Source organism: Strix uralensis, chromosome 8 (assembly GCF_047716275.1).
Source record: "Strix uralensis isolate ZFMK-TIS-50842 chromosome 8, bStrUra1, whole genome shotgun sequence".
NCBI classification, from domain to species: domain Eukaryota; kingdom Metazoa; phylum Chordata; class Aves; order Strigiformes; family Strigidae; genus Strix; species Strix uralensis.
The window spans coordinates 1,937,694-1,962,919 of record NC_133979.1 but is presented as its reverse complement, the minus strand read 5'-3'; the positions used below and the strand labels follow the sequence as shown (position 1 = coordinate 1,962,919).

The 25,226-nt window shown below is 49.0% G+C and overlaps 1 protein-coding gene across 2 annotated transcripts; it reads right to left on the bottom strand.

Annotated features, from left to right (window-relative positions):
* Window positions 1–284: 284 nt before the first annotated feature.
* On the bottom strand, window positions 285–24,732 carry GNG12 (G protein subunit gamma 12). 2 transcript variants are annotated; one of them, XM_074875783.1, is made up of 5 exons: window positions 24,661–24,732; window positions 16,902–16,959; window positions 16,234–16,333; window positions 3,072–3,188; window positions 285–1,707 (listed from the first exon to the last, which is right to left on the bottom strand). In XM_074875783.1, the coding sequence occupies exons 4-5, from the start codon at window positions 3,165–3,167 to the stop codon at window positions 1,582–1,584; spliced, it is 222 nt and encodes a 73-aa protein (XP_074731884.1). In that variant the 5' UTR covers window positions 3,168–3,188; window positions 16,234–16,333; window positions 16,902–16,959; window positions 24,661–24,732; the 3' UTR covers window positions 285–1,581. The 2 variants fall into 2 exon arrangements, with proteins under 2 accessions (XP_074731884.1, XP_074731885.1); XM_074875784.1 differs by lacking the exon at window positions 16,234–16,333 and having other exon boundaries at window positions 24,661–24,727.
* Between the last annotated feature and the right edge of the window lie 494 nt (window positions 24,733–25,226).

Sequence of the window (25,226 nt, the reverse complement as noted above, 5' to 3'; positions counted from 1 at the left end):
AAAGCCCTTGAAGATCCTCCAGTCCAACCGTGAACCTCACACTGACCGTTCCCAACTCCACCAGATCCCTCAGCGCTGGGTCAACCCGAATGATAGACACCAACACAGTAAAAAAAAAAAAATTAGGGTGGATCTACATTACTGTTTTTTAAATTGTCACTAGAAAAATACTCTAATTATAAAAATAATTTGCATGTAAGCACAGAACAAACAGTACAATTTTCCGTCAGTCTTGTATGTCTATTTTTGAACTGTTTGTTAAACAAATACGTAATGTCTCAATATATACCAATAGTGTGTATATCATTTAATATAGAAATGGCAAATATGCAACGTAAGACAGTAAATTACAAGTGGTTAATTAGTTCTGTAAATACCATCACAGGAATGCACAGCTATGGCAGATTGCAACTTCAACCTCTGAACCACCAGCTACAGGGAAAGACATTTGCAGCCAGCTGAAGTCAGTACTATCTTCCATCTCTTCAAAGTTTTCTGTTAATATGCAATGTTTGTATAAATATACTATTAAAGTTTTTATATATATATACATATACACACACACACAGAGAAAGACTTTTTTATTATATATATATAAAATCACTTACTTGATGGAAAGGCCCTCCAATTATATCTGCATAACCACAATCTGGATATAATTTGGCATTTTTCCCCTTTAAAAATGAATTTAAAAAAGAGCCCAATTCTGACTCTCTGCACAAAACAGAACTGGGACCTCGAGTGACAGAACCATGCCTCCAGCTCAGCACAAAGCCAGGGCAGTACTAGCTTGCAGCTTTCGATTCTTTTGACAGGGTTTTTTTAGACTAACACAGATTTTTAATTAAGGAAGAAAATGCAGAGAAGCAGAATCAAAGCTGAAAATTCAGCTTTTTCAATTCTTGAAAAGCAGGAAGATAAGTCTGCAGATCTCTGATTCTTGACGCTTCAGGTTTTACACTTAAAAAAGCCCTGTCAGGAGAAGCCAGCGCAAGAAAGGCTGCAGGCATGGCTCCCTGGAGTTCACCAGCAGTTGCTACAATCATTTTTTTCAAGGTAGCTTTTACTAGATAATGCACTTCTAAATGTGTCTGTGCATAAACACACGCTACCAACACAGGTACCCCCCCCTCAACACATAATTAAAAACCAAAAATGTAAACCCAGTGATGTTTAATCAGGTTTCTACACCTTTGCCTCTGCTCTGTCAGCAAAGCTCAGGCAACTTTGGTCTTGTTTGTGTAAGTTGAAAAGCAAAAAGGGGGCCGCGCTCCCGCAGAGGACGAGAGCCCCAGCTCGCTCTGCCCGTCCCACTGCGGGGACGCCGGTGCAGCGCCCGCGGGCTGGACAAAGACCCCATTCCCCTGGGCAAGAAAGAAGTTAATTCAGTTTGAAACCTCGCTTCCTAATAAAGATAGGGAACAGAAGAAGTGCTTGAGAAAGCTTAAGAAATCGTTTATACGCTCGGTAAAAGAACGGCCGCTCTGACACAGTTACTAGCGGGTACCTTACGAGTATCTGCCTACGTGCCCGCCGGTGGCTGGCTTTGCCCGGGAGAGCTGCGGAGGAGCTGCTGCTCTCCTACAACAAAATGCAGGTCTTCTTGTCCTTGAAAGGGTTCTCAGAAGCAGGTATGCCCATTAGCAATGGATCTTTCTTGGCGTGCTCTTCACAGTAGAGCATTAGGTCTGCTGATGCTTTTGACACCTGCAGAAGACAGGGAAAAAGAAACCCATAAAATGGCATTTACCAACCAATAGGATGCCACTTTTGTTTTATGATATTTCCAATTATCCATAATCTTGTGCAAAACACAAGATAAAAGAAATACACATAAAAATAACTGAAATCTGGCATTTCATTAATGAGCATTCCTAATGCTAAATAGTGTGAGCATCTAAAAGACTTCTCTGAAAAGAACTTTTCTCTAAAAGAAATAGAAAAATACTTGCAAATTTATGTGGGGGAACATTTGTGAAGACATGTGTAATTTTTCAGTTTAATCCTACCCTCTTTTCCACCTGATTCTGACAGTTGTACACTACAAAGCAGATAGAAACTTGTCTTGACCGACTCAGCTCAGATTCCTTGAATGGAGCTGAGAGCTGCTGACGGGTACAAAGTCCTTGCGTGGGACAGGAGAGGTGATCAGAGATCAACACGCTCCCTGGGGCCCTGTCTCCCACGGAAGATGCGCTGCCAGGGGCTCACTCGGGCTTTATCCGCAGCAGGGAGACAAGGAGGGACCCCGGTGCTCTCCGGGGTTAGTCTGTGACAGGCAAAAGTACCGCCCGACTCCTACACGGCTTCTACAGAAGACTAAAAATAAACAGGAGAAGGTTCAAAATAATACAGTAGGTTCGTAACGAGGAACTCTTCAGCTATAAAGCTGGGGACAGTAAACACAAGTGTCCTCAGGTGACACTTTCGGGAAGGCTGCCCAGGGTCCCCGCGCCCAAGCCCGTTGCCCAAGGACGGGCCCCGCTGCTCTGCAGAACTGGATGTTTGTTCTGCTGGCCCTCAGAAGGGCTGGGCAGCGATTCGAGGAGCACTAGGCAGTATTACTTCTCTGGCCAATATCCTCTCCCTGCTAGCTGGAAAAAAGTTTGGTTTCTTTTCTGCCTTAAATTAAAGCAATCCAGTTTCCACAATCTTTGGGGTTTTTTTAATAATGTCCCTACACATTCACCTTCCCTGCAGATGTAGCATTCAGCCAGCCAAAAGATGGAACGAAAAAAAAAAAAAAAAAAAAAAAATCACACAATGTGCATGAAACTGGACACGTGTACTTGCCTTCTGTTTCACACACTGGATTTGCACTTTGTACTTTGCTTTGGTTCTCCTACAAGTCTACAAAGCACCTGAGGATACTGCTGGGAAGCGGCCACGAGAATTAGATTTATTCAGATTTGTTGGGCTGAAATGTAGATGTCACGTTCTGAGATGGGGAAAACACTGAATTGTGGGCACACACACAGGCACACGCTCTCCGTTATCGTATCGCCCTACAGCTGGAAGGGGGGAAAAAACAAGAAAAAAAAAAGAAGGGGTGAAGGAGGATGTGCTCTCACCTTAATTCTTTCTATTGAGGCTTCTATTCTTAACTGCTGGACAGTCCTTCGGGCCTGAGCTATGTTGTTGGTCGTGCTAGCTGTTTTGCCAGACATTTTCAGTGAAGCGGTGAAGTCCTGTTTGGAAAGACAGCAGGTTAGTTTTCCAGAAGGTGGCACAGCATGTTAAACTGCTTTTACACAAAGGCAACCGCGACATGCTGCAAAAAGTGCTTTTTTTTTAAAAAAAAATTATTATTATTTTGCACAACGGGCGTTATCAGCTGAGAAGCAGCTCAGCAAACGATGCTCTGCAACTGAAACACCCTCCAAAAAAAAAAAATGCGTTGAGCTCTCATGCATCCTATTGCTTCGCCTTTCCCTGCGTTAACAGGGTTTGTCGACTGGTGCTTTTCTCAAGGCTGCCATTTGCACAGGGTCAGTCTCTGCATCCGCTGCTGTGGGACAGATCCTGCTGCAAGGGAGGGAGGAGAGCTGGGGATGAAGAACATCCCCTCCTCTCTCTCTCGCAGGAGGAAGAGGGCTTCATGGCCGTCACTGCCCCTCCGCTGAGCCCGCTGCAGTGAGGAGGACGGGCAGAGGCACGGACACATCTCCGGCCAGGCTGCGTTTCAGGTCTGCAGCAGCCCCGTGACACGTCAGAGGACACAAAAAACAAGGTGGTGAAGTTCAGAGGCGCGCTCCTGGCTGCTGTCTTGTCCCATGTGGCCACATATGTGGTGGTGGCAGAAAAAAAAGACAACAAGCAGCTCTGGGACTTTCCTTCTCCGGGTAAGAATGCAGAGCATCGATCCTGACACAGTCGCTGCCCACTGAGAAGGGAGGATGCTCTGCGCCGGGCTCAGCAGGCGATCCAAGCACAGCTTTTGCAGCTTGATCCCCAGTTTGAAGCTACGCACGGGATGGCCACAAGCAGCATGAGGCTTACAGGGGAGCCCAGCCCGTGCCAGGATGCCACATGCTTCCCTGCGAGTTGGACCAAAGAAGAAGAGATGCTCCCAACCCCACCAAAGAGTGAACCAGGACCATATCCAGACAAGGCAGGCAGCCCGCGTGCCAGCTCTGACTCGAGGCCAGGTCCGAGAGGCACCAGTAAGCAGTTCAGAGTCAGTTTTGATGGCGCTGCTGTCCCTGAGCAGCTGTGCTGCAGGCACTCCACAACAAACACCAGGACAAGATTTCCCCATCATGATCACCAAAGTACGCTTAGCTGCGCGCTGGAAGGCAGCGCTCCACGGGCATTTACACCACTCGGGATTTAGAGGTCTTAACCTCCCGGTGATCCCAGAAAACCTCAAGCCTGCCCCGGGCTTGCTGGACCACCACAAGTTGTCCCTTCGCCTGTGCCACACCAAAGGCCACCTCGCCCCATCTCCCTGCAGCACTCCTCCTGCTGCGTGGCCCCGGCATCCCCGGCCAGTTTTCATCCCACGCAGCCGCTGCTGCTGGAAGGAAACTACCCATGCAGGCAGCAGGGAAGGGCTGAGGACCATGCAGCATCATGTTCAAAAGAATATCCCTACAGGCATCACAGCAGCAAAGAGCTTACTGCTAAATTATTCAGGTACCCAGGAGTTCAAAGAGCAGCTGGTTTAGGACAGCCCTCGCCTGTGAAACTGTCCTTCCTGTGCCAATCCTTGCAGGACTGTGCACAAACCCGGCTGTTTGTTTTCCGTGGCTCCACAAGAATTGGCTCCGTGTTGCTGTGCTGAAATCATTTATTGCATTACAGGGACTCGAGTCCAATGTAGCTGCATGCGACCTTTCCAAGCGCTGCACACAGCGTTTCCTTCTGGGCTTCAGGTTTCTCGTGCCTCGGCCTGGACAGCAAGGCTGCTTTTCCAGCCAGTGCTCGTGCCTGCTTGCTGGGAACAGTGTTATTTTGCACTGAGTCCCCATTTCGGCACATGCCACCTTTTGCAGGCTGCAAATTTTCAAATTTTCAAATTCAGATTTTCATTTTCTCTCCCTCTGCAGACACCAGCCCTGGGTTTGAAGCTCCCCCCGTGGTGTGTGTCAGGCCAACGCAGCCCACGCCGGTGGCCAGCACCCATGGTAGATGTGGGATGCCCACAAAACGCTGTCAAACACCCCCCAGCTCTCCTCCCACAGCCGGCAGCGAGCCGCGACAATGAGCAGCACGGGGATGCTGCCGTAGCTGGGGAGCTGCCGGCAGCTTCCTTGCAGCAGCTTTGGGCAGAGTAATCGCCAAGCAGCAGGTAACGCCGCCTGCTCACGCACAGGTAGGAGGGACATCCATAATTCATATTAGGTATCACTAAAAACTTATTCCCTGAAAAAAAAAATAATTAAGAACATACTCATCAATTCTCCAACTTGCATGGATTGGAGTGGCCATATAACAGCCCCCTATTTAGCTCGCCGGCCTACTTTCCAAATAACTCCTCGGGAGGAGGAGGAGACGACAAGCACGAAACCCAGAACTAGTTTAAATGCTGCATATGCTCCAAATGACCGATTTCAGGGCAAATCACAGAAGGTCTTTTGTAATTTTAGAACCTTTAAACGCGTGCCAGTTTAGAGATCACAGCTCTGAGCAAGCGCCCTGCAGCAGGCCAGGCACCGGCCATTTCAGGGACATGCTGCATCTGAAGCATGTTACCTCCCACTCCTCTAAATATTTCCACCCAGGGTTTCTGTGTGTAGCTACCGCGAGTAAAGCTGCAGCAAAGTTGAGGAAATTTGAGCAGAGCAGACACCCGTGACACGGAGGCCGGGGAAGCCGGGCTGGCAGCACACACTGCCGGCTGACTCACGCCAGCTGTGCAGGAGGACAGCTTGTAAACTGTGGTTGTTTCACCTTCACAACAGCCAGGCCAATAAGCTGAGTCTCAGTCCATGACAGTCATTCGCTGCCCCAGACCGCCATGAGCTCCTCATCGCCCCAAAATTTCCCCAAAGTTCCTGCTGTGCTTCAGAGAGGTCACCTACGGACCGAGTTGCATGTGATTCACTGCTTACTGTCTGTGGAATGTAATTAATGCAAAATTTTTAAAAAGCCAACAGGATTTTTCCCCTCAAAGCAGCGTTCCCTCCATGGCACTGTCTTAATCGAAGACACACACATGCATTCCCCACTCAGCACCTACTGCCCCACGGCTCCACGGTGCTGCATTCAGAGCAGCATGAAGGAAGCGAGCCAGGACTGTCTGCACGAAAGCAGCTCACCCTCCAGCCCTGCAAGCCTCTTCCAGCCCTCATTTAATCCACTCACAACGAGGCAGGAGGTGACAAATCCAAACCGTGAGTCAGCGCAGGGCAGCTGAGCGGCAGCTGTGACCACGCAGGGCCAGGCAGCACCAGGAGCGAGACCCCCCCGCTCCCCAGGAACAGGCACTGGTTTTGCCAGACTGGGGCTGCCATCTCCCAGCGCCATCGGTGATTTACTCGGCCCGGCCACGGAGTTTTGGGAGTGTCGTTTGCTCTAGGGAGGTGTGAAGTCTTTGCGTGCTTCGGCTGTGAGGAGGAGAGTTAAATAGTCTGAAATACCCTCCGTATCAACATCACGACACAAACTCGCACTTACTAACCCAGAGCCACCACGTTACAGTCGAGTTACTGCTAATCACGGAGCTGCAACACCCCGCAGCAAGTACACCGCGTCTGCATCCTGCATTACTAATATTACCCAAATATTTAAATGCATTTTGATGGCATATTTAGTGATTCAATCTGCAAGTTACTCAAGAGGAGGAGGAATGCTGAGCAACACGGCATAAATACCTTTGGAAACAGCTGTAGATCTATTTGTAAATATTCGGACATTTTGCTTTATTGCTGGGAAAAGGCAGGCTAATGCTTCTCATTGTAAGTGATGATGGGAGCTGGATGTCATATTATTTGTGAAATACAAAGTGAGAACTCTCTGGAATTCAAGGCAAAGGCTGTGGTGCATTAACCACCTCTGACAGAAGCCCTGCAGTGCCGTGACTCAGACGAGAAGGCCTCTTCCATTTCAAGTCAACGACGGCCAACGCAACGTGCCGGGGAGGCTGGCAGCACACCGGGCAACGCAGGAACGCGCTGCGTGCTTCACCACAGACACAAAAGCAGAATTTTATAGAGTCGGGAGAATTACCTTGCATCCTGTGGGCCGTGTTTTAGCTGATGTGAATTGGCGGGGTCAGGACCACATCCAGGGCTTGGTGCCACAGAGCAGGGGGAACACCATAGCCGTGGGGGAGCCCCCATCTCCCCCTGACCTCTAGCAGTGAGAAGGACAAAGCGTGAGTTCCTGTGACTCTTGACAGCAGCACCCGAGCCAGAGCAAGCCTAAGCTCCACTGGTAAACCTGCCCCACAATTTTGCCGTGTTGTTGGCCAAGCGAACGGCGCCAGGAGACCTGCACGTCTTGGCTGCCCGAAGAGCTGTAGCCTCGGAGCTGATGGATAACGCAAGCACGCTGCGCTCCACAGCGCCGTGTGCTCATTTAAAACAGTATTTAGAAACGTAACAGGAGTCTTCTGTTACTAGACTGTTGGGGCATTTAACCTGATAATTTGAGGAATTTAATTATTGAAAAGCTAATTGTTAAGCTAGAGCTCCTAGCAAGGAAGTTTAAAAGGACACAGACCTTGTGGGTTTTGTTCAATGCTTCCTGCCTTTGCTGGTGTGCCATGAGAAGCGGGCAGAGGACCGGCTGCTCTGCTGCCACAGCCCCCTTCCAACGCACAAAAATGGGCCCTATTCTGCCCAAAACCATTAATACATTCAGGCCCAAGTTTTGAGACTCCTTCCCACTGAAAATAATTACTTGCCATGGGAAACTACCAGACCAAGGGCTTTTCTGGATCTGGGTTTCATCACCTATTCATGCCTAGGTGCCTGAAGCAAGGCATGGCTCGCCAAAACCATCAGCAACCCTTCCCCAGGCCCAAGGCGAGGTGCTGATGCCACGTCTGGAGGATGTTCTTGCTATGGGGTTGTCATTTCTAGAAGAAGCCCTCCTGCACCAGTGGCAGTTGGGGAAAATGACCCTGCTCCAGACGGAGAGCGAGTCCACAGGCACCAAGCGGGAGACGTGCAAATACAAAATGGTGTCTTGGCTACATGGAACTGAAATGGTAGAAGAGGAACTTAGAAGGAATTTCTCATGTTTAGGTAGTACTGTTAAGAAAAGATGATGGAAACTATTGGCTACTTTGGGAAAATTACTCTGCAAAGAACACAGTGAGAAATCAGACAGCCCTACCTTCTGGGGTTTTTGGTTTTGATCAGAAGAAAGCCACAGGATCAGGGCATTGCATTCAGGTATTGCCGAAGGACCCACAGAAGATGATCACAGCTGCAAAAGCTTCCCCGTACACGACAGGCTCACACATTCGTGAAAAATGAGACTTCCAACCAAGAACCTCCAACACGCGCAGCTAGAGCTGATAAATGCAGCTGCTGAATTTGATAATGAACTCCGCTGGTGCATTGCGAACTGACTGCGAGTGCTGTAAAATAATCATTTTTTGAATAACAAGGAGCTGTTTCACACAGACACGAAAGCACAGATCCTCCACAAACTGAGCCCAAACTCTCATTCCAGACCCCGCAATTTTCACTCAGTATATTGAAAAGCTACAGAAAAAAAAAAACCAACCCACCCAAAGCAACTTATTTTTATAAAGCAATGCATGCATCTCTGAGAAGATAGCTCAACGTTTGCCGATTCCTCTAATTTTAGTACTTTTTTAAAGAAAAATAAAAGACATAAGGTTAAAAAACAGTTACTGAAAAATTAAAATATAAACCATTCTCCTCTCATTTTGCCAGGGCAAGCCTAGGCTGACTTTGCCCAGCTTTCCCTTCCTCACCCCCAAGCCACAGTCCCAAAACCCCCTTTGCCACTGGAGAGGTTTGAGTTTCCCTCGAGTCCCTTCCCATACTACATGAATGACCTCGTTAGGAAAGTTTCAGTGCTTATTTTCCCAGCTGGTTAGCTTTGTTAATAAATTAGATGTTTAAAAAAAAAACCAAAACCCCAAACCATAACATTTGAAAATTAAATTGCTGTGTTTCCTCATCTTCAAACAAACATAAGCAGCATTACTTTAATAGTCCTCCTAAGATTACTAAATCTCTTCTACAGAGAGATTTACAAACAACTAGGTCATCACCCAATAATACTGTTTTCCCTCTCAGTTCCTGGCAACCGACCCTATTAACTAAGCTGCTGCGGCCATCTCGAGCCGCAGGATTTCTCATGGGGTACACTTGATTTCAGACAACAAGCTGCAGAAAACTGCAGATTTATATCGGCAGCATACGCAGTTCTGCAGAACTTGGGGTTTCATGCCCTCGGAGCCTGGGGCAGGGTTTTCTGGGACACGGATGTCTCCCAGAAGAATTAAGTCACTCTCTAAAGAAGAGATCAGTTGGCTGGGGAGGGCACCGCTCCAATTTCTAGGAAATGAACCTTCATGTTCAGCGGGCAGCCCCGAGCCAACAGCAAAGATACCCTGAGCACCCAACTCTCCCCACCACTTTTCACATCGGAATCTCTCATCTCCCCCAGCACTCACAGCTATTCATTCTCTATTAAATGGACCAAAACCAAAGTTCCAACAAGTTTTTCAGTTCACCACCTGAGACAAAACATGGCTGGTGTTTTCTCGTGCTGTTCTAAGCAGGAGGAGAGCCAGGGGTCCCCTGCGCCCGCTGCTCCAGGAGCACACAGCGAGTGACAACCTCGGTCCCCCGCAAGCAGCATCGCTGAGCGAGGGCTTGCCAGACCCGAGGCTGACAAGGACAGAGATTCCCTAGCCCCAGAGCAGCTGTGGGCACGGCTGCAATTCTCACCTGTCTCTGACTCACAACCTAAAAAAGAGACAAAATAATCAGTCCCACCAACAGCCTTCTCTGGCCATCGTGCCCAAGGCAAAGCATTTCTGCAGAAACTGCTCTGAAAACATGAACAGCTACATCTGAAAACAGATGGGGTATGTTTTTTCCAGCTGTGCTGGCTGGTCTAATAATTTTCCAGCTTCTGTGTCTGTGCTTCATGTCAGCTAGCGAGGGGCTCCCTTCTCCAGCTATATCACCCCACAGCCCTGCCCAGCTGCAAGGCAAAGGCTGCAGCGCGGCATTTCTTGTGTGAGCCGCAATGATCTTGCTTTATTTTCAGTCACAAGCACATCACACAGCTTTTATTTTTCCCTTAACACAAGGAGACTGCAGGAGCAGAAAGGTGCAGCAAGTAGACAACTGCAAGAACAGTTTCAGTTGCAGCAGCAGCTTGCTGCCGACAGGACTGATGTCTGGCCCACACTACCATGTGCTCATGGTCACTTTTCCCCCCCCCTTTTTCACCATTCATTCCGACCCCTGCTCTGTTTGAAAGTTGTCAGAAGTGAAAAGAAAGTCCTAATAACAACAGGAGGGAGCAAAGCTGCCTGCCCTCTCCAGGTACTGCAGGCTTGCAGAGGCACGTGCTGGGCTAGGGCTCTGTAATTAACAGCAGAGTCAACAAACGAATGGAGCAAAATGCCAGTGGGAAGGCTGAGCTCATCCTCTGGGAAAAATACCTTTTTCCACGGAAAATTGAGGACTTTGGTTTGTTTGAAAGAGGAGGATGCTCACTAGCCACACTTTGCCAGGGAAAAACAGATGAAACCTCCAGCACGCTTCATACAGGCCATACACCCATGGTTTTTTTTCTTTCTTGTACATAACAACCTGCAAACAGGTGGAGCTGACCTTCTTCCCTAGAAAAATTCTATTTTTCAAGGCCTTGCCCTACTTCTTTCCACAGGCTTTAGGTAACGAGGTTACAATGCAGCAGGTGCTGAGAACAGCGGCCTCGGCAGGTACACAGCTGGGCATTAAACTTGAGCTCCAACTGGGATAATTAAACACCAATCTATCTTGTTTTAGTCTTTTAGATCCAGGACTTACGAACCAGCTGCTGAGTGAAATGTAATTAAATCACCACTGCTAACGTACACCCGGGAATCATCCAGCAGCTCTGCCTTGCAAAGAGATCTCTATTTGCTCCAAATCAGCTTATACTGCAGCTAGCAGCAGAATAAAGGTTCAAAGGGTATCTTGTTACTATTTCTTTTGAAGCAAAACAGCTTTTAAGGCGAATAACTCAAAACTAGATCAACAGAGCGGATTGAACAAAACACGAAATGACAGCACTAACAACTATGGCATCTGGAAGTGTACAAAACGTGCATGGCTTTAACACGCCATCAGCCTCCGGTTTTCCCACAGCTGGGGGTCGGTGGGGATCTACAGTTACAGCTAATCTGCAAATGCAAGTTTCTAAGGCATCTCCTTTTTCAGAGCCATGGAAGCCAGGCTGTGGGCGATACAGGCCGAGGCAGTGATGTAGAAATGTTCTCCACGCTCTGCCCTGGGCATGGGGAGGCTTCAAATTCAGCAAAGAAAAACATGAGCAGTTCTGAACCCAGGAGGGACACCGGCCTTCCCGGTGACCCCCTGGTCCGCTGTGTAAAAACACAGTAATAGGGCAAAAAAAGAAACAAAGAGGCAGCTTAGCAAGTTCAAAGCTGGGCCACATCCAGCCCACGCTCTGGCTGTGCTGCCCTGCGCTGAGCTGGGTGTTGAAGCCAACGCCGGGCACAGGGCTGCAAGCACACGCATCCCCAGGAGCTGCTCAGCGGTGCTGGGTGGCTTTAGGCAGCTTTTCTGCCCCAAAAACCAACCATAATGGTACCGCAGGAGCTCGTGTTTACGGTTTCAGTGATTCCACAACAAATGCTGCAGCTTGACAAGTAGAACTGTCCCAGTCCTGCAACCTCCCCAGTCTCTGCTGAAACAGCTTTAAGCTGGATCTGTTTTGTGTATCACCACCACCACCAAAGAGTCTGACTGCCAAATTACACCAACGACTCCCCGCTGCTTCACAGCGCTGCCTGCAAAACCATTCTGCAGTGACCTTACCTACCAACACCACCTTCCCTGGCACCCTTTCAACCCTGCTGCCTTCAGCTGAGACCCTGCAAACAATTCGGTAATAACCCACCATCAAACCCCAAATCCTACTTACACTCTCCAGAGCTAGCAGGAATACAAAGCCAGGAGCTTACTCCTATCTCTGAAGCCAGCAATTTTGCTTCTGAAAATACAGAGAGTAGATTTTTTTATGGTTGTTTTTGCTCTATAAAGCTCCTCACTCCTCCTGAGGCCATGCACACAGCGCAGTGAGCTGCCACCCAGGGCTCACTGCCCGTTCCTCAGCAGGGTGACCCCCCACCGCCACGATCAGGCAGTGCTTTGCAGCCCCTCTGCAAAGACTGTCCTACTCCTGACGAGGAGCAACACCTCCCCTCCCACCTCGGTGCTTATCCAGCAGACCTTCAAACTTTTGAGACCCCACCCTGCACCAGGCAGCGGTCTGCTTCAGGGGGAACAGGCGCTGCAGGAGGCAAGTCCCCCCCAGCCTGGGAAAGGAGGACACCACGCAGGGGCTGGGGAGGTTGGAAGGGGCAAGAAGGCAGCGAGAGGAAGATGCAAGCAGCAGGGAGAGGCACCAGCAGCTACAGTCAAGGTCAGTCCTTGTGGAGGAAGAGGAGCCACAATGGCCCCTGGTAAGGAGGGGGCGATGCCAGAGCCCCTCTCCAGCACCTGGGATAACTGTGGGCTATGTGCACCACTACTACTACGTGCACCACTACTACTACGTGCACCGGGCACAGCGGCAGGGTGTGGGGTGTTTCGGTGTAGGGTTTCCGTGGGTTCTCTGGGTGCTGCGAGTGCTTCTGCACGTGCCGCTTTCCCAGGCGCTTGTGTGGGAGCGCGAAGGCCGGTGGCTGGTTGGGACTTGAACGCTGGTTGTTGGTTTTCCTACAGGGCAGAGACGTGGCTGCTCGGGAGCGGGTTTGTTACAACTTGCAGAACTTAAAAACTCTCCGAGTTGAAGCCAAGAGGCCTGATGCTGGCATTAAAGGCTGTAGCTGGGTGCAGAAATAAACAACTCTATTTCGAGGGTGCATCGTAGCGTGACCAGGTATGTCAGCGTACAGAAACACGGCTGCACGCAAAAAAGCCTCTGTCGTTGTGATGTTTCATGGCCTTGACTTTTTAATGTTTTGGTGTCTGAGGGAGGAATCCGGTGGGGGAATCTCAAAGAACCTGGCACTACCTTCAGCCAAACCACTCGCCTCTCTGCACTGGAGCAGGCCGGGAGGGGAACAGTGTTTGCTGCAGAGCATTCAGCACCCCAGCGAGCGCAGACACGTGCCCCCCACCCGGATCCTGCACATCCCGGCACACAGTGGCACCTTTCCACAACTGCCTGGCAAAGGGGGTGCCAGCTCCCACGGCCGGCTTGGAGACTGCGCTCTCTGCTTCCCTGCGCTGAGGTCAAGCATCCCAGCACGGGGCTCTGGCTGCTCCTGCTCGGGATCCCCAAGACCCTTCCCCAACACCATCTTCTCTTCACCGCGCAGTGGCACCGGGCACAGGCTTTTTGCTGCTGCCCAGTCCCTGCGAGGTGACCCACAGGGAGGGTGGAAGAGGCACAGGGTCCCTGATGGCAGCAGCATCCAAGGGATGCCTCTGCCCACCTGAAACACAAATTGCCCTCGGGGTGCTTCTTCTCACCCAATATTGACCATACAGAGTTGAGGGGCCTGAAGGAGGTGCCTCGGGCTGGCAGGACAGGCAGCAGGCCCAAAGATTTTATAACTGAGAAGCCAGGATGTGTATCGAGCATGGAAAAAGAGTGGAAGAGTTGACGTGGAGGAAGCACAGGGTGAGCAGCTCCGATCCATCACGCCTGCTGGACACAGCCCGGCCCAGGCCGACTCCTGCACGCATATCTCTACAGCACCTCTCCGGCAGCGCTCTTTATCACACCCACACCTTCAAAGTAAATACTACAGAAGTTATCCACGCTGATCTTCCAGAAATGGGGACCCGCTGTCCCAGATGTAACCCTAATTAGAGAGCACTAGAACAAGGAGGGCCTGTTCGACACTCCTCCTGCTCCAACCGGTTGCTCTGCTCGGAGAAGGAAACCTCCGGCAAAACAGCCCCTTCCCAGCTCACCCACCTCTCGCGCCTGCGCAGGGCGATCCCATCATTGCAAAGCTGCACCTCAGCCAGCACCTTGCTCAGGTTATGCAGCCAACCTAGTTTTTCCAGCGGTGGGTGCAGCCAAAGGGAAAGCCGGCGGCAGCTGGCAGGGCTCCTGCTGCCCCGACCCCAGCGCGGGGCTGTGCTGACACCCAGTGGAAACCACGGCGAGACGCCTGGCAGAAATTTTTTTCCTTCTGCTGTGCTATTAAATAGAGTGGAAAATAAAACCTGGTTAGCAGGAAAACATCAGAGCCCTGCCCTCGACAAGAAAACAGAATTGAGTAGTAAAATGAAAGATGGATTAAAGATGCTTTCTGGTGATTTCTCGCTTTATGATACTTCTAGCGCACCCGAAGAAAGGAGAGATGAGGTTGTGTGACATGCCAGACCTTTCCAGGAGGAGGACTCGGAGAAAACTTGTGTGCTTTGCAGTACTGAACACAGTACCCACGAAGCAAACCTAGGAAAAACAATCCCCGTGACCACCTGCAACCTCCCCACTGGCTCTGGGGGTGCCATGGGGGGCTGCAAGCAGCCCCCTGCTCCCTCGCCCTCCCTGCACACAGCCCCAGCCAAGCCTGGGTAGGTCTCAGCAGCGAGGCTGTGGCTGCCATCGCGGGGGACTGGTGGCAGGGGAAGGTTTCTGCTTTGGCCTCTGCAGCTATCACAAACCAAACTGTTCATATCAGCGGCGATGGTGATGGCTAACCAGTTCCTAGAAGGTGAGGAGGAGTTGACTTTTAAATAGGTATCAGGCAAGATTTACAATTGCAGCACAAATATTTTATACACACTAGAAAAAGTTTGGGTTTGGTAAAAGAAAACAAGATCCTCCCCAAACTACAACAACTCCTTTGCTATTCAAGGATCAGGCTGTTACCATGCACGTGGAAAAGCTGAAACATCTGGCAGCTGCAGTAATTGCAGACAGTGTTTGGATGCTTTGGGATGCACAGCATCACAGCTGAAGGCATCAGGGAAACTCAGGCACCCCGCAAGACCCAAATTCTGTTTTGCTGGGCACAGAAGCTTCTGTTTTGCACAGTCACTTGGTCTTTTATATAGTCTGCACAAGCACAGCTCTTATATGTGACATGAGCCTGAAGCAAATACAGAGACAGGGTTTTACACATCAGAGGTATAAAAGCGAGCTGAAAGTGGGGGGACTGGCACACCTCGGCTCTGTTCAGTCTGTTTGCCTCTTGTTTGGATTACAGTATATATTAGCTGATTTTGAAACCACTTTTACAGCAGAAAAGATGCAGCAACAACAAACTCTCCTTTCATGCACAGCTCTCGGAGGAGGTGCAGCAATTAGGGCTAGGTGAGCGATGGGAAGTCTGGGCATGCAGATCCACCTGCCCTCCCCAGAGGCAAGCGGCCCATCATAGCACACAGAGAATAAAAGCTCCTTAAAGCACGGATCACCAATTTGTGATGTGTGCTTCTGCAGAGAATTTACACTTGAGAATTTTTAGAGATTTTACAGTTGAGATCTTTTCTGAAATTATAAAGAGTGCTGCAGTATCTTAATTAGTCTAAAATGTATAAAAATCTCAACGTGAAATGAAAGAAAACAGACAACTCCCAAGATCTTCAACTGGATTTAGTGTTCTGAGTATGTAATTAAGGATGTGTTCCTTCACAACCTCCATTTCACAAGTTATCCCAGTACCACCCTGCTGATCAAAACTGGGATACAGCTACACTTGATTGTCAAAGTCAGCCACCGTACGTGTGATTCTGTCAAACCCACTTTTCTTGTTGGGAAGCTAGTAGCGGAAAAACCTGCTTTTATTTTCCTCCAAATTTTTTCTGACTTAACTTTTGATATCTTCAGTACAAATGAGAGCCATACAAACTGACTTCTAGATCAAGGTTACTTTGAAAAACTTCTGAGCAGTATTATTTTGAAGACATTGGCCTGAAGTAATCAGTAAAGACAAGCTGTGCTCCCTAACGAACCGCAGTGCAGTCTCTCCACGGCAGGTACCTTTTCTCCTCACAGGGCACTACTCGGCTAACTCACACCAGAAGAGACATACACAAACTACAAAGAGACATTTGCAAAGAGACTTTTAGTTGTATCAAAATCAGTTCATCTTACAGCATGTAAAGCAGGAGCGGTCCGTGATTAAAGCACCAGACTGGGAGTCACGAGATCCAGCTTGGCCTCAGGTTACGTGACCTTCAGTAAATTCTTTAGTCTGAAAGAGAGATAAAGCTGAGGACGCTAGTGGGAGATGCTCTGTGAGGAGCTCTGTGGTTCTCAGCTCAAAGGCACTGAAAGGGTGCAAGGTATTCACAATTCATCACGTGAATTTATCAAAGCACCTGTTTTAAGAATGGGGTGAATATAGGAAGTATTTGCATTCTGAGATGGTCGAACCATATACACATAACACAGCAACTACAGAAATTAGGAAGACTTCCACGCTGCCCCTTGCTAACTGGTGGAACGAACAAGGAAAAGCCTAATTTTTGTGGGAGAAGCGGCCCACTCGAAAACAGCGTTTCTGCCCCTAATATTCAACGCGAGAGTGGTCAGGCAGTGAAACACGGAGGTGAAGGGGTGCCTTTGAGAGCGGGCAGTAGCCAGCGCTGCACCAAGCCACAAGCCTGCCCGGCTGCCTTGCGGCCTCTCCTCCTTAAAGCTGCCACGTATTTTGTATTTGTTCTACTCCAGAATAAAATTAAATCACTGGGGTTTGGGACTTGTCACGCTGCTTTATGTTTTGCATGAAAGAAAGGAACAAGCATGTACTGGAAACTCACCTACATAGGCCGTCCTGCCACCCGTCTGGCTTGCTTCGATTTTATCGGTGTAATGATGCTGAAACAAAGTAAAATAAAAATTGTAAGTATTTTACAGCGCCAGAAAGCCAAAGCTAAGAGGGGTTAGTGCTTGTGGTTTAATTCTAGTCACAAACACTACAGTAGTTTGAGACTGGCCTCACAGAAAAATCTACCTCAAGCCTTTCTTAGGGCCAGCTCCCCTATTTCCCTTCCCAAGGATCCCGAGGCCCAATTCCCTCTGGCCACCTCCCAAACGTGCATGAAGTCAACAAGTTTTGCAGCCTTTTTGCACCCTCATCAGTGCCGCTGCGGCTCCTCTGGCAGCTCAGGCTCCCAGGGCAGAGGTCCCACCCAGACCTACGGCAGATGAGGTTTAGAGGCAGCTGTTAGAAAAGCTACTGGCTTTAAAACAAGTTAAACTACTCGGGGTAGAACCCTGAGCAGGTTTACACTAAGTGCCGGCGTAGCCGGTGTCGAGCACATGTATTACTCAGCCTCCTGCAGACCTCTCAGAGATGCAAGCCTCCATGGATATAGCCTAGTAGCTGTGCTTAAACCACAGGAGAAACAAATCTGAGACCCCACGTTTCCTACGGAGGCCTATACCCACCTAGAAAAAAACCCTGGAATTTGATTAGTCCTAAAACATACAAGTTCCTGCGCCAGATACTGCTCACTGTTGCAAGACTGGCAAATCCGGAGCACGCTATATTTAACACTCTTCTCAAACTTTCATTGTATTAAATGCTAATTTTAAACTAAAACTATACAACAATGACAATTCAGCAAGGGCAGCAATTTTCTAAGGGTTTTGGCCATGAATGATAGTGGAATTGGGCACCTCATACGTACAACTCAGCATCACCAAGAACAGAAACAGTGATTGAACACCTGAAAGGTCACAAGGGTTTAAAAACATCTAGAATACAGACAGAAACCAAGCTGGCTGCCTTGATGCTATGGGTAAAAGAGAAGATGATAAAAAACACAGGGTGACATGCCTTCTGTGATAGCTAGAGGGGGGACTTTATTTACAAATAAAGTTGTCTTTCTTTTTATTCTCATTGCTTCTGCACGAAGTGTAAGGGCGTGCACATTCAGTGCAATACACACACAGGTGTGCAAACACACATGTAAAGTGCTAAAAGAGCAACTAATAATCTTAACATTGACCGGTAATTGCAGTGTTAATCTTTCCTATAATTTATAATGCGTGTTTATATATTTTTGTGTCCCTGTAGAGACACTCACTGTCAAATACGGTGCAAAACACAGATTAGATGCACCAGGCTTTTACTAAACTGGCAAAGCAGCTGGGGCACAGATAACTCATTAACCAGGGCACAGCAGGATCCAGAATTGCCACTGACACTTTTTGGAAGAAAAACAACCATCATTTGCCAAATGGCCAGCGGAGATCTGGCACAGAGCCCTGGCGCCGCTCAGTAACCGGCCGAATAATGCAATTAGCTACGAGATTTACCGGCCCCGGTATGCATGAAATGCAGAGCCAATTCCCGGCATAGGAAACCCAGAGCGATGCACTGGGGCAAAGCGACAGCAACGACTGCCAGCGGGGAGAGGGCAGGAGAGGGTGGCTGTTGCTTTTTGGCTGGCACACGGCAGCGGAGTGACTACGAAAGGCTTTGGCAGAGGGGCAGCGACGATGGGGTTGGAGAAGCCAGAGCAATTCAGTTCCCCCATTCCCAGGAAACAAGAAGAAGAAAAAAAAAAAAAAAGGCACAGAAAGCACAGAAAGTTCCTAAGGGATGGTCCTTAACAAGGCAGAGAGGTGCTGCCTGCCATGGGCTGACAGCACGAGCAGCGTCACGTTTATAAATCACACGCCGCTTCCCGTGTTGGACACGGCATCAAAATTTTAATAGCTGCTGTAAAAAATCATTGTATGGAGGAGGAAAATAAATTGCATTCCAAAAGAGACTGCCTCGCCGCAGCCAGTCCTTGCTGTCCCAGCGCCAAGCTTGTGCTTTTCACATACAGCAAGGAAATAAAAATAAATGCAACATGTAACCCTCCTTTAGATCCGTGTGACAGCTGTGCTCTGCAAAACAGGGGTTTTAACAGAAAAGCTTCTGCTTTGCTTAGCCGTGCAAGTTCTCACTCCGGTCACACCTCCTGAAAATTCTTAAGGAAAACTAAGAGAAATTTTAATCTATTGACTTCTGCTTCCTGATGGAGATCAAAACAATCTTTAAATGCATCTAAAAAATAAATATGGCTCATAGGGGCTGCTTTCCACTCTAAAGACTCAGTACTCCTCCCTAATCAAATCTCCTATCAAATTAGTCATAAAACCCCACAAACCCAACATTACTAGCATAGTTTGAGGCCGGCGTAATTCACCCCCTCTGAAACCCTCCTTAAGACACGCTGCATAGCTGGAGCGTAAGTGTTCAGAGGTCAGGCCATCCTCGGGAAGGAATAAATCAGGGAAGGGCATGTGGGAGAGAGAAACGAGGAAATATCGCTGCCAAACGCGTCCCAGACCCTCCGGCCAAGGGCAGCAGCCCAAGCCGAGTCCTCCTGCAGCCAGCTCCAGCTGGAGCATCCCTGCCTTGCAGGACAAATCCTACAGTAATATAAACCAGATCTGGCTGGGAAGAAGATGGTCCATCTCCCAAAACTGTCAGCGACACTTTCTGCTTATCCCTGCTCCAAGCTCAGACCCAAAAGTCTGACCCTTTTTTTTTTTTTGGCTTGAATCTAAAACACACAGCTGAAAACGTATTTTGAGATCTGCTCAGACTTATCTGCAGCAACGACCGACAAAACAGAGTATTTTACTTATAACAGCACCAACTTCTACATTTTTAGGGCAGCGACCCGGGTGGTTTAACACAACACTCCAGATGGCTGCAAAAACAAGCAACAGGAGAACATAACACCTTTTGTACCATGCCTTACAAGAGTAAGGTGATGCAGGAAAACAAGAGTTTGGCTGAAAGATTATGGCTTTTCATTAACAAAAATAACAAACCCTTTCCATTTAGTCTCTCATTTCCGAGGCTTTTTGTTGCACTTGCTTAACTTCTTCCCCTGGAGCTGAGACGGAGCAAATTTCCTGGCGAATGAAGTTGGAGATGCTTTTGGAATGATTTTGATTCAGAAACAAAAGCCTCCTGGGCTTCTGCAGAACTGCTACATGACTGCAAATTCATATTTCATGCTGGTTTACATTCACCTCGAGTATTTCGTATAACAGCGTAGCTTTCCAGAAAGGATAACTTCTTGCCAGCTGGGCTGGTGGTGTTTAATAAGGACAAATGTGGGATCAGCAAGGGAGAGGAAGATCATCAGTGGAAGATTTTGAAAACACTTGGAAAGCTGCACCGTGCTACAGCACAGGATCCCTCACAAGGACTTTGTTTTTCTAACGCGAACTATAATGAACCGCCCTGGGACAGATATTTCTTGCACGTCACTGCGATATGGCAGCACACAAAAAATAGCGTTTGGTATCTGCTTGATTTTATTTTTAAAAGCAGAAAGGAAAGTTTCTTCTGGAAATACTCCGGCTATTCATCAAGATGATTAATGACATGGCAAAGAACCTTTTTTTTTTTTTCTTTCATTAGCTGAAAAGGTATACACGGATATATCAAGTATCTCAGAACTGCAGACTGCACCAATTGCTGAGAAAATTTAAGCCTGAAGACCTAACAACAGGGGACAGAAAGCTAAGCATAGCCAATTAGGGACAGACAGCTCAGGAAAAGCCTTTCCAGAGACAGACTTCCTACATTGCAATCAATTTTAAATTAAAGCTTAAATTTATAAACGATCAGAAAGCCTGTTTCTGCCAAATAAAGCCTCTCCTCCGCAGGGCCACCTTCACTCGCTTCCATCACACCAAGTCCCCGCTGCAGAGCTTCCCAGCCCTTCCCAGAGCGGCTCCTGCTTCGCAAGCCAGACCCGCAGCACCAGCTTTCAGAGCCACGACGGTTTTTCCCCGGTTCTTGGCCCATATTTTCCCTTTCTAATGATATCCACTGGTCCCCCATGAGAACATCCTGCACCTTCCTTTACACTTCCCCGGTACAGCAGTGGCTGTGTGGGCAGCGCGGGCTCCTACGGCATCATCTTATCACGACAGAAACCGGGAGGGAGGCTCTTTGCTCTCCTCAACCTAAACCACCATAAAACTTTTTCTCTTCCCCACGGTTAATCCTACACCCCCCTACAAATAACACAGCTGCCTGCTCCCACGTGCATTTAGTAAAGTAAAATTTAAATTGTAAAGACGCGGGAGAAGGGACGGGAAGAAAACCAGTGTCAACAAATGGAAGAGCAAGCCTGCTTCCCACTTCAAGTGAAGCTGACAAGTGTTTAAACAAGAAAGGGACGACCCCAGGCTGATGCACGAGTCCTGGGGGGGGGGGCACGGGAGCCAACACAGGTGCCACCCCTCACGTGGGGGCTCGGGACCCACAGCATCCCAGAGGCCGCATCCTGCAATACAAATAATCCTTACAAAACATTTTTTTTTTTTTCTTTTTTTACTCTGTAACTCCATCACATGCCAAGACACTGATACGGATACAGGAAGCTGAACATAAACACATTGCCCGCTTTACCAAATATTCAAAGGAACACAACTAAAAATATACACTCGATGGTGTCCCTGAACATCTCAAAGCCACGAAACACCCACACTGGCAGGCTGTGCTGCCTGGGGGCCCCCAGGAGCCCCGGAGCTTGCAGCGCAGGGTACACTGTACCCCAAACCTGTTTTAAGGACCTTCTCCTCCCCATGAATGCCTTGGCTGGAGCTGCTCCACAGTGCCTTCTGATCGGGGTGCACGGGAATGCCGGATCCCCCTGATCCATGTCCCTCTTGGGGGGACAGACGTACCCCCACCGTGCTCCCACCTCCCCCAAGGACCCCCACCATTCCCTCCACCTTTCCACTTCTACCTACCTCAGAGAAAACCCCATGGAGAATCCTACCATAACTCAGTCGCTGCGTGGACTTTTATCACTACCTCTGCTCTTTCTGCGACTTCTCATTAATCCTTGCAAAATACAGAGTGAAAACTTTTTACTCACATCATTAGTATTTTCTCTTCTCCCTCTCTTCTACATTCATACAGGTTATTGCTGAGAGCAGAAGAAATGTGATTTCAGAAGAGGCCACGGTGTTGAACGCAGGATGAACATTCAGGTTCAGAAAAATGAGGTCTAGTTGTGTAATATTACAAAATTCAGAAAATAGCTGCGTGATTCCATCAGTGATTAACGTGCAGCAAATCCCGAGAGTCATCAAACATCTGCAGCTTCAATTTCCCAAGAAACAGCAAGTCCACAGCTACTTTCAAAATCTGGGGAACTTGCTTTCCACTTCCATTAAAGCTAATGAAAGTTTCACTACTGATTCCTACCCCGGCATGATATTTCTGTGCTAGAACATGAGCCCTGTGAAACCCTACCCATTTCTATAGTTTTTGTAAGCGCAGAGGAGTTTGCAGCAATACAATCCTCCCAGGAATACTGCTCCATAGCTTGGCCAAGGCTGAGGTGGCGTTTCCCATGCTAACTCTACGCTGCTTGGAAAGGACTTCTCTCTGTCCCCGTCACGCTGGCTCACATGGTAATTTCTCCTCTGGTGCAGGAGAGGAAGAGAAATGGCCGAGGGTGAGGATTTATGGGGCTGTACCATGAACTTCTGCGGTAATTTGAATTCGCTTTTGCAATGGAGCCTAATCAAAGGATGATGCATCAGGGTTTGGGAAGCTGTGCCCGGGGAGGAAGCATGTTCCCACCCCGCAAGAGGTGTCGTGTTTAGCATCTTCCACAACAGACTCAACATTTCAGCAACACTTGAAGGGATGGTGGAGCCATCATCGCACTACTGTCTGCATCCCACACCTTCCTATAGAGAACCACTCGCGAGCCTGGCTCAAATATACTGAGTCTTTTGAGGAACAGAGCCTAAGAAACTAAGAACTTTCAGTATTCATAAAAAAAGTTATTATATAGCCAAAGAGATATATATTTGAAACAAAAGAAATATCTGAAACCTACAGCACAACTCAATATTTGCATTTAAGTATAATGCCAGCAAGAGATCGGATATGCTGGCAGTGGTTCTGCCCAGGGATGACTGTCGTTTGGGAGCCCTCAGAAATGTCTCCAAATAGCAGGAGCTTTGTTTTTAAACAAAGGTGGTCCCGTCAGCTGGGTGATCACGAAAGCGAGCTTGACCGCAGCACTAGACCCCATCCGTTGTTCTCCTCTAGAGTTCACGTGCCGCTTTAGTGCTTGATTAAAGATATCCTAAATGACTGCAATACGTTTAACGTGAGGATGAAATATGGGATTGAGAAGTCATTAACTGCATACTAATCCCTCAATCTCATTTAGTGGTACTGGGGTAGCATAAAATGCTACTGCTGTCCAGTACTCGCTATTTACTCACCGAATTTTATGTCTAAACCAATTTACAACACAAACAAGTAACTTGTCACTGATGCCATTAGCTCTAAGTCAATGGAAATGCCGGCTAACAGCCTGACGAATTACTGTGAATTCAATTTGATATGCCACACTAATCAAATCGTTTCCTGATCGTCAGAACTAACGAGGCCCCGGCTTCCTACATACGCAGCCTGGCTTCCCGAGCCCTCCCCTGCCTTGCAGTAACCCCCATGTCTGTCCCCATCGTGTTTGTTGTGACCAATCCTCCCCAGCTCAGAGCCACGTGTCAAGGCTGGTGCTGCCGTCCTTCCTCCAGCGTGACAAGACCCCGGTGGGGTCAAGACCGCAGTAGGGTCTGTGCCAGCGAGGGGAGAAGGAGATGGGTGGGCTGAGATGGGCATCAGCCCAGCGTGGGTCCTCCTTCCCAACGGCACCAGGCTAAAAACACAATATACACTCCAAATACCGTTTTTCTCCCCCCCAAAAGTAAAGAATTTAAGCTCGGAATAGAGTATTGCAATTTAAAACTTACTAAAGTAAACTTATTACTGCAACAGGGTGTGTAATCTCAGGATCAACACGAAACCTCCTTGAATAATGACACTTACCACTAATTAAAACTCCTTCCCACACTAATCCCACAACTCCTCGCACATGGGAAACTTCCTCCGTCACGCTGAGCGCCGCGACCCCACAAAGCCCATCACCTGACGGGTGGGAACATTAAAACTGATAAAGTTTAAATGATTTATTTGAAGGCTGGGGCTGCCCCCCTGCTGCCTCCTACTCCCAGCCCTGTGCATTCACCACGGCTATAGAGTCTGGATGGACATAGGAGGCCGGGTGCTGCTGCACGGAGTTTATCTCCAAGCGAAAGGCCTATTTTATTTCTTTTTTTTTTTTTTTTTTATATGTAATTGAGCAGATTTTGTCCCTTTCTGGAGCCACACACGCAACTTGTTGAACCGCACCAAAGCGGCTCCGGGCTGCGCGCTCGGGACTGCTCCTGCGGAGAGCTAAGGCAGAAATAAAACAAAACAAACAAAAAAAACCCACAAAAAAACCGAAACCAACCGAAAAACCGCCTGGGCACCGCGCGGGCCCAGCACCGCCCGCGGCCCACCCGAGGCGGAGTGAAGAGTGGGGGGGGGTGGCCGAGCCGCCCAACCAACGGGGTCGGGCTGGCGGCTCTGGCTGCCCCGCCGGGTCCGTGGAGCCCGTCCCGGCCGGCAGAAGCCACAACCCTCCGGTAAAACCCCCAACCCGGTGCCCCTTCCCCGGCCCGGCCCGGCCCGGTACTCACCGCCCGCCGCTCCCGGCCTCCGCCCGCAGCCCCGTCTCCACGGGCGACCGGAGCGGGCGGCCTGGCCCCGCCCACCGCCCGCGCTCGCCACGCCCCGATTTAGCCACGCCCACAGCAGCGCTCGCCACGCCCCTGTCCCGCTTTAACCACGCCCACCGCAGCGCTCGACACACACCCGCCCCGCTTTACCCACGCCCACCGCATCGCTTTAGCCACGCCCGCCACAGCGCTCGCAACGCCCACCCCCGCCCCGGCGAGCGCTGGCACCCCGCTGCCTGAAATACCCCTTTTATTTTAGAGAATTCCCGTTTATTCCCTAAAATAATCTCCCCGCGGAGGCTCAGCCATCCCTAAAACAAGCATAACGCTGCGGTGTGCCATCCCCCCCACGCCCTCCCCACTTTCCCAGCTCACGCGCTACCTGCTTTCACCTTAGAAATTACTTTTCCTCTTTTTTTTTTTTTTTTAAGGTATAACGGTGGTTTTTTGGCGGTGTGACGTCATGATGGCATAAGACACGCCACGCTGCAGCAGGGGATTTATACAGCTGGCAGCGCTGAACTGGG

Excerpts from the sequence above, each read along its gene's own strand:
- GNG12 (XM_074875783.1), bottom strand. The coding sequence starts at position 3,167 with ATGTCTGGCAAAACAGCTAGCACGACCAACAACATAGCTCAGGCCCGA. Across the intron at positions 1,708-3,071 it reads CCTCAATAGAAAGAATTAAG|GTGTCAAAAGCATCAGCAGA; the intron begins GTGAGAGCACAT and ends TGTCTTCTGCAG.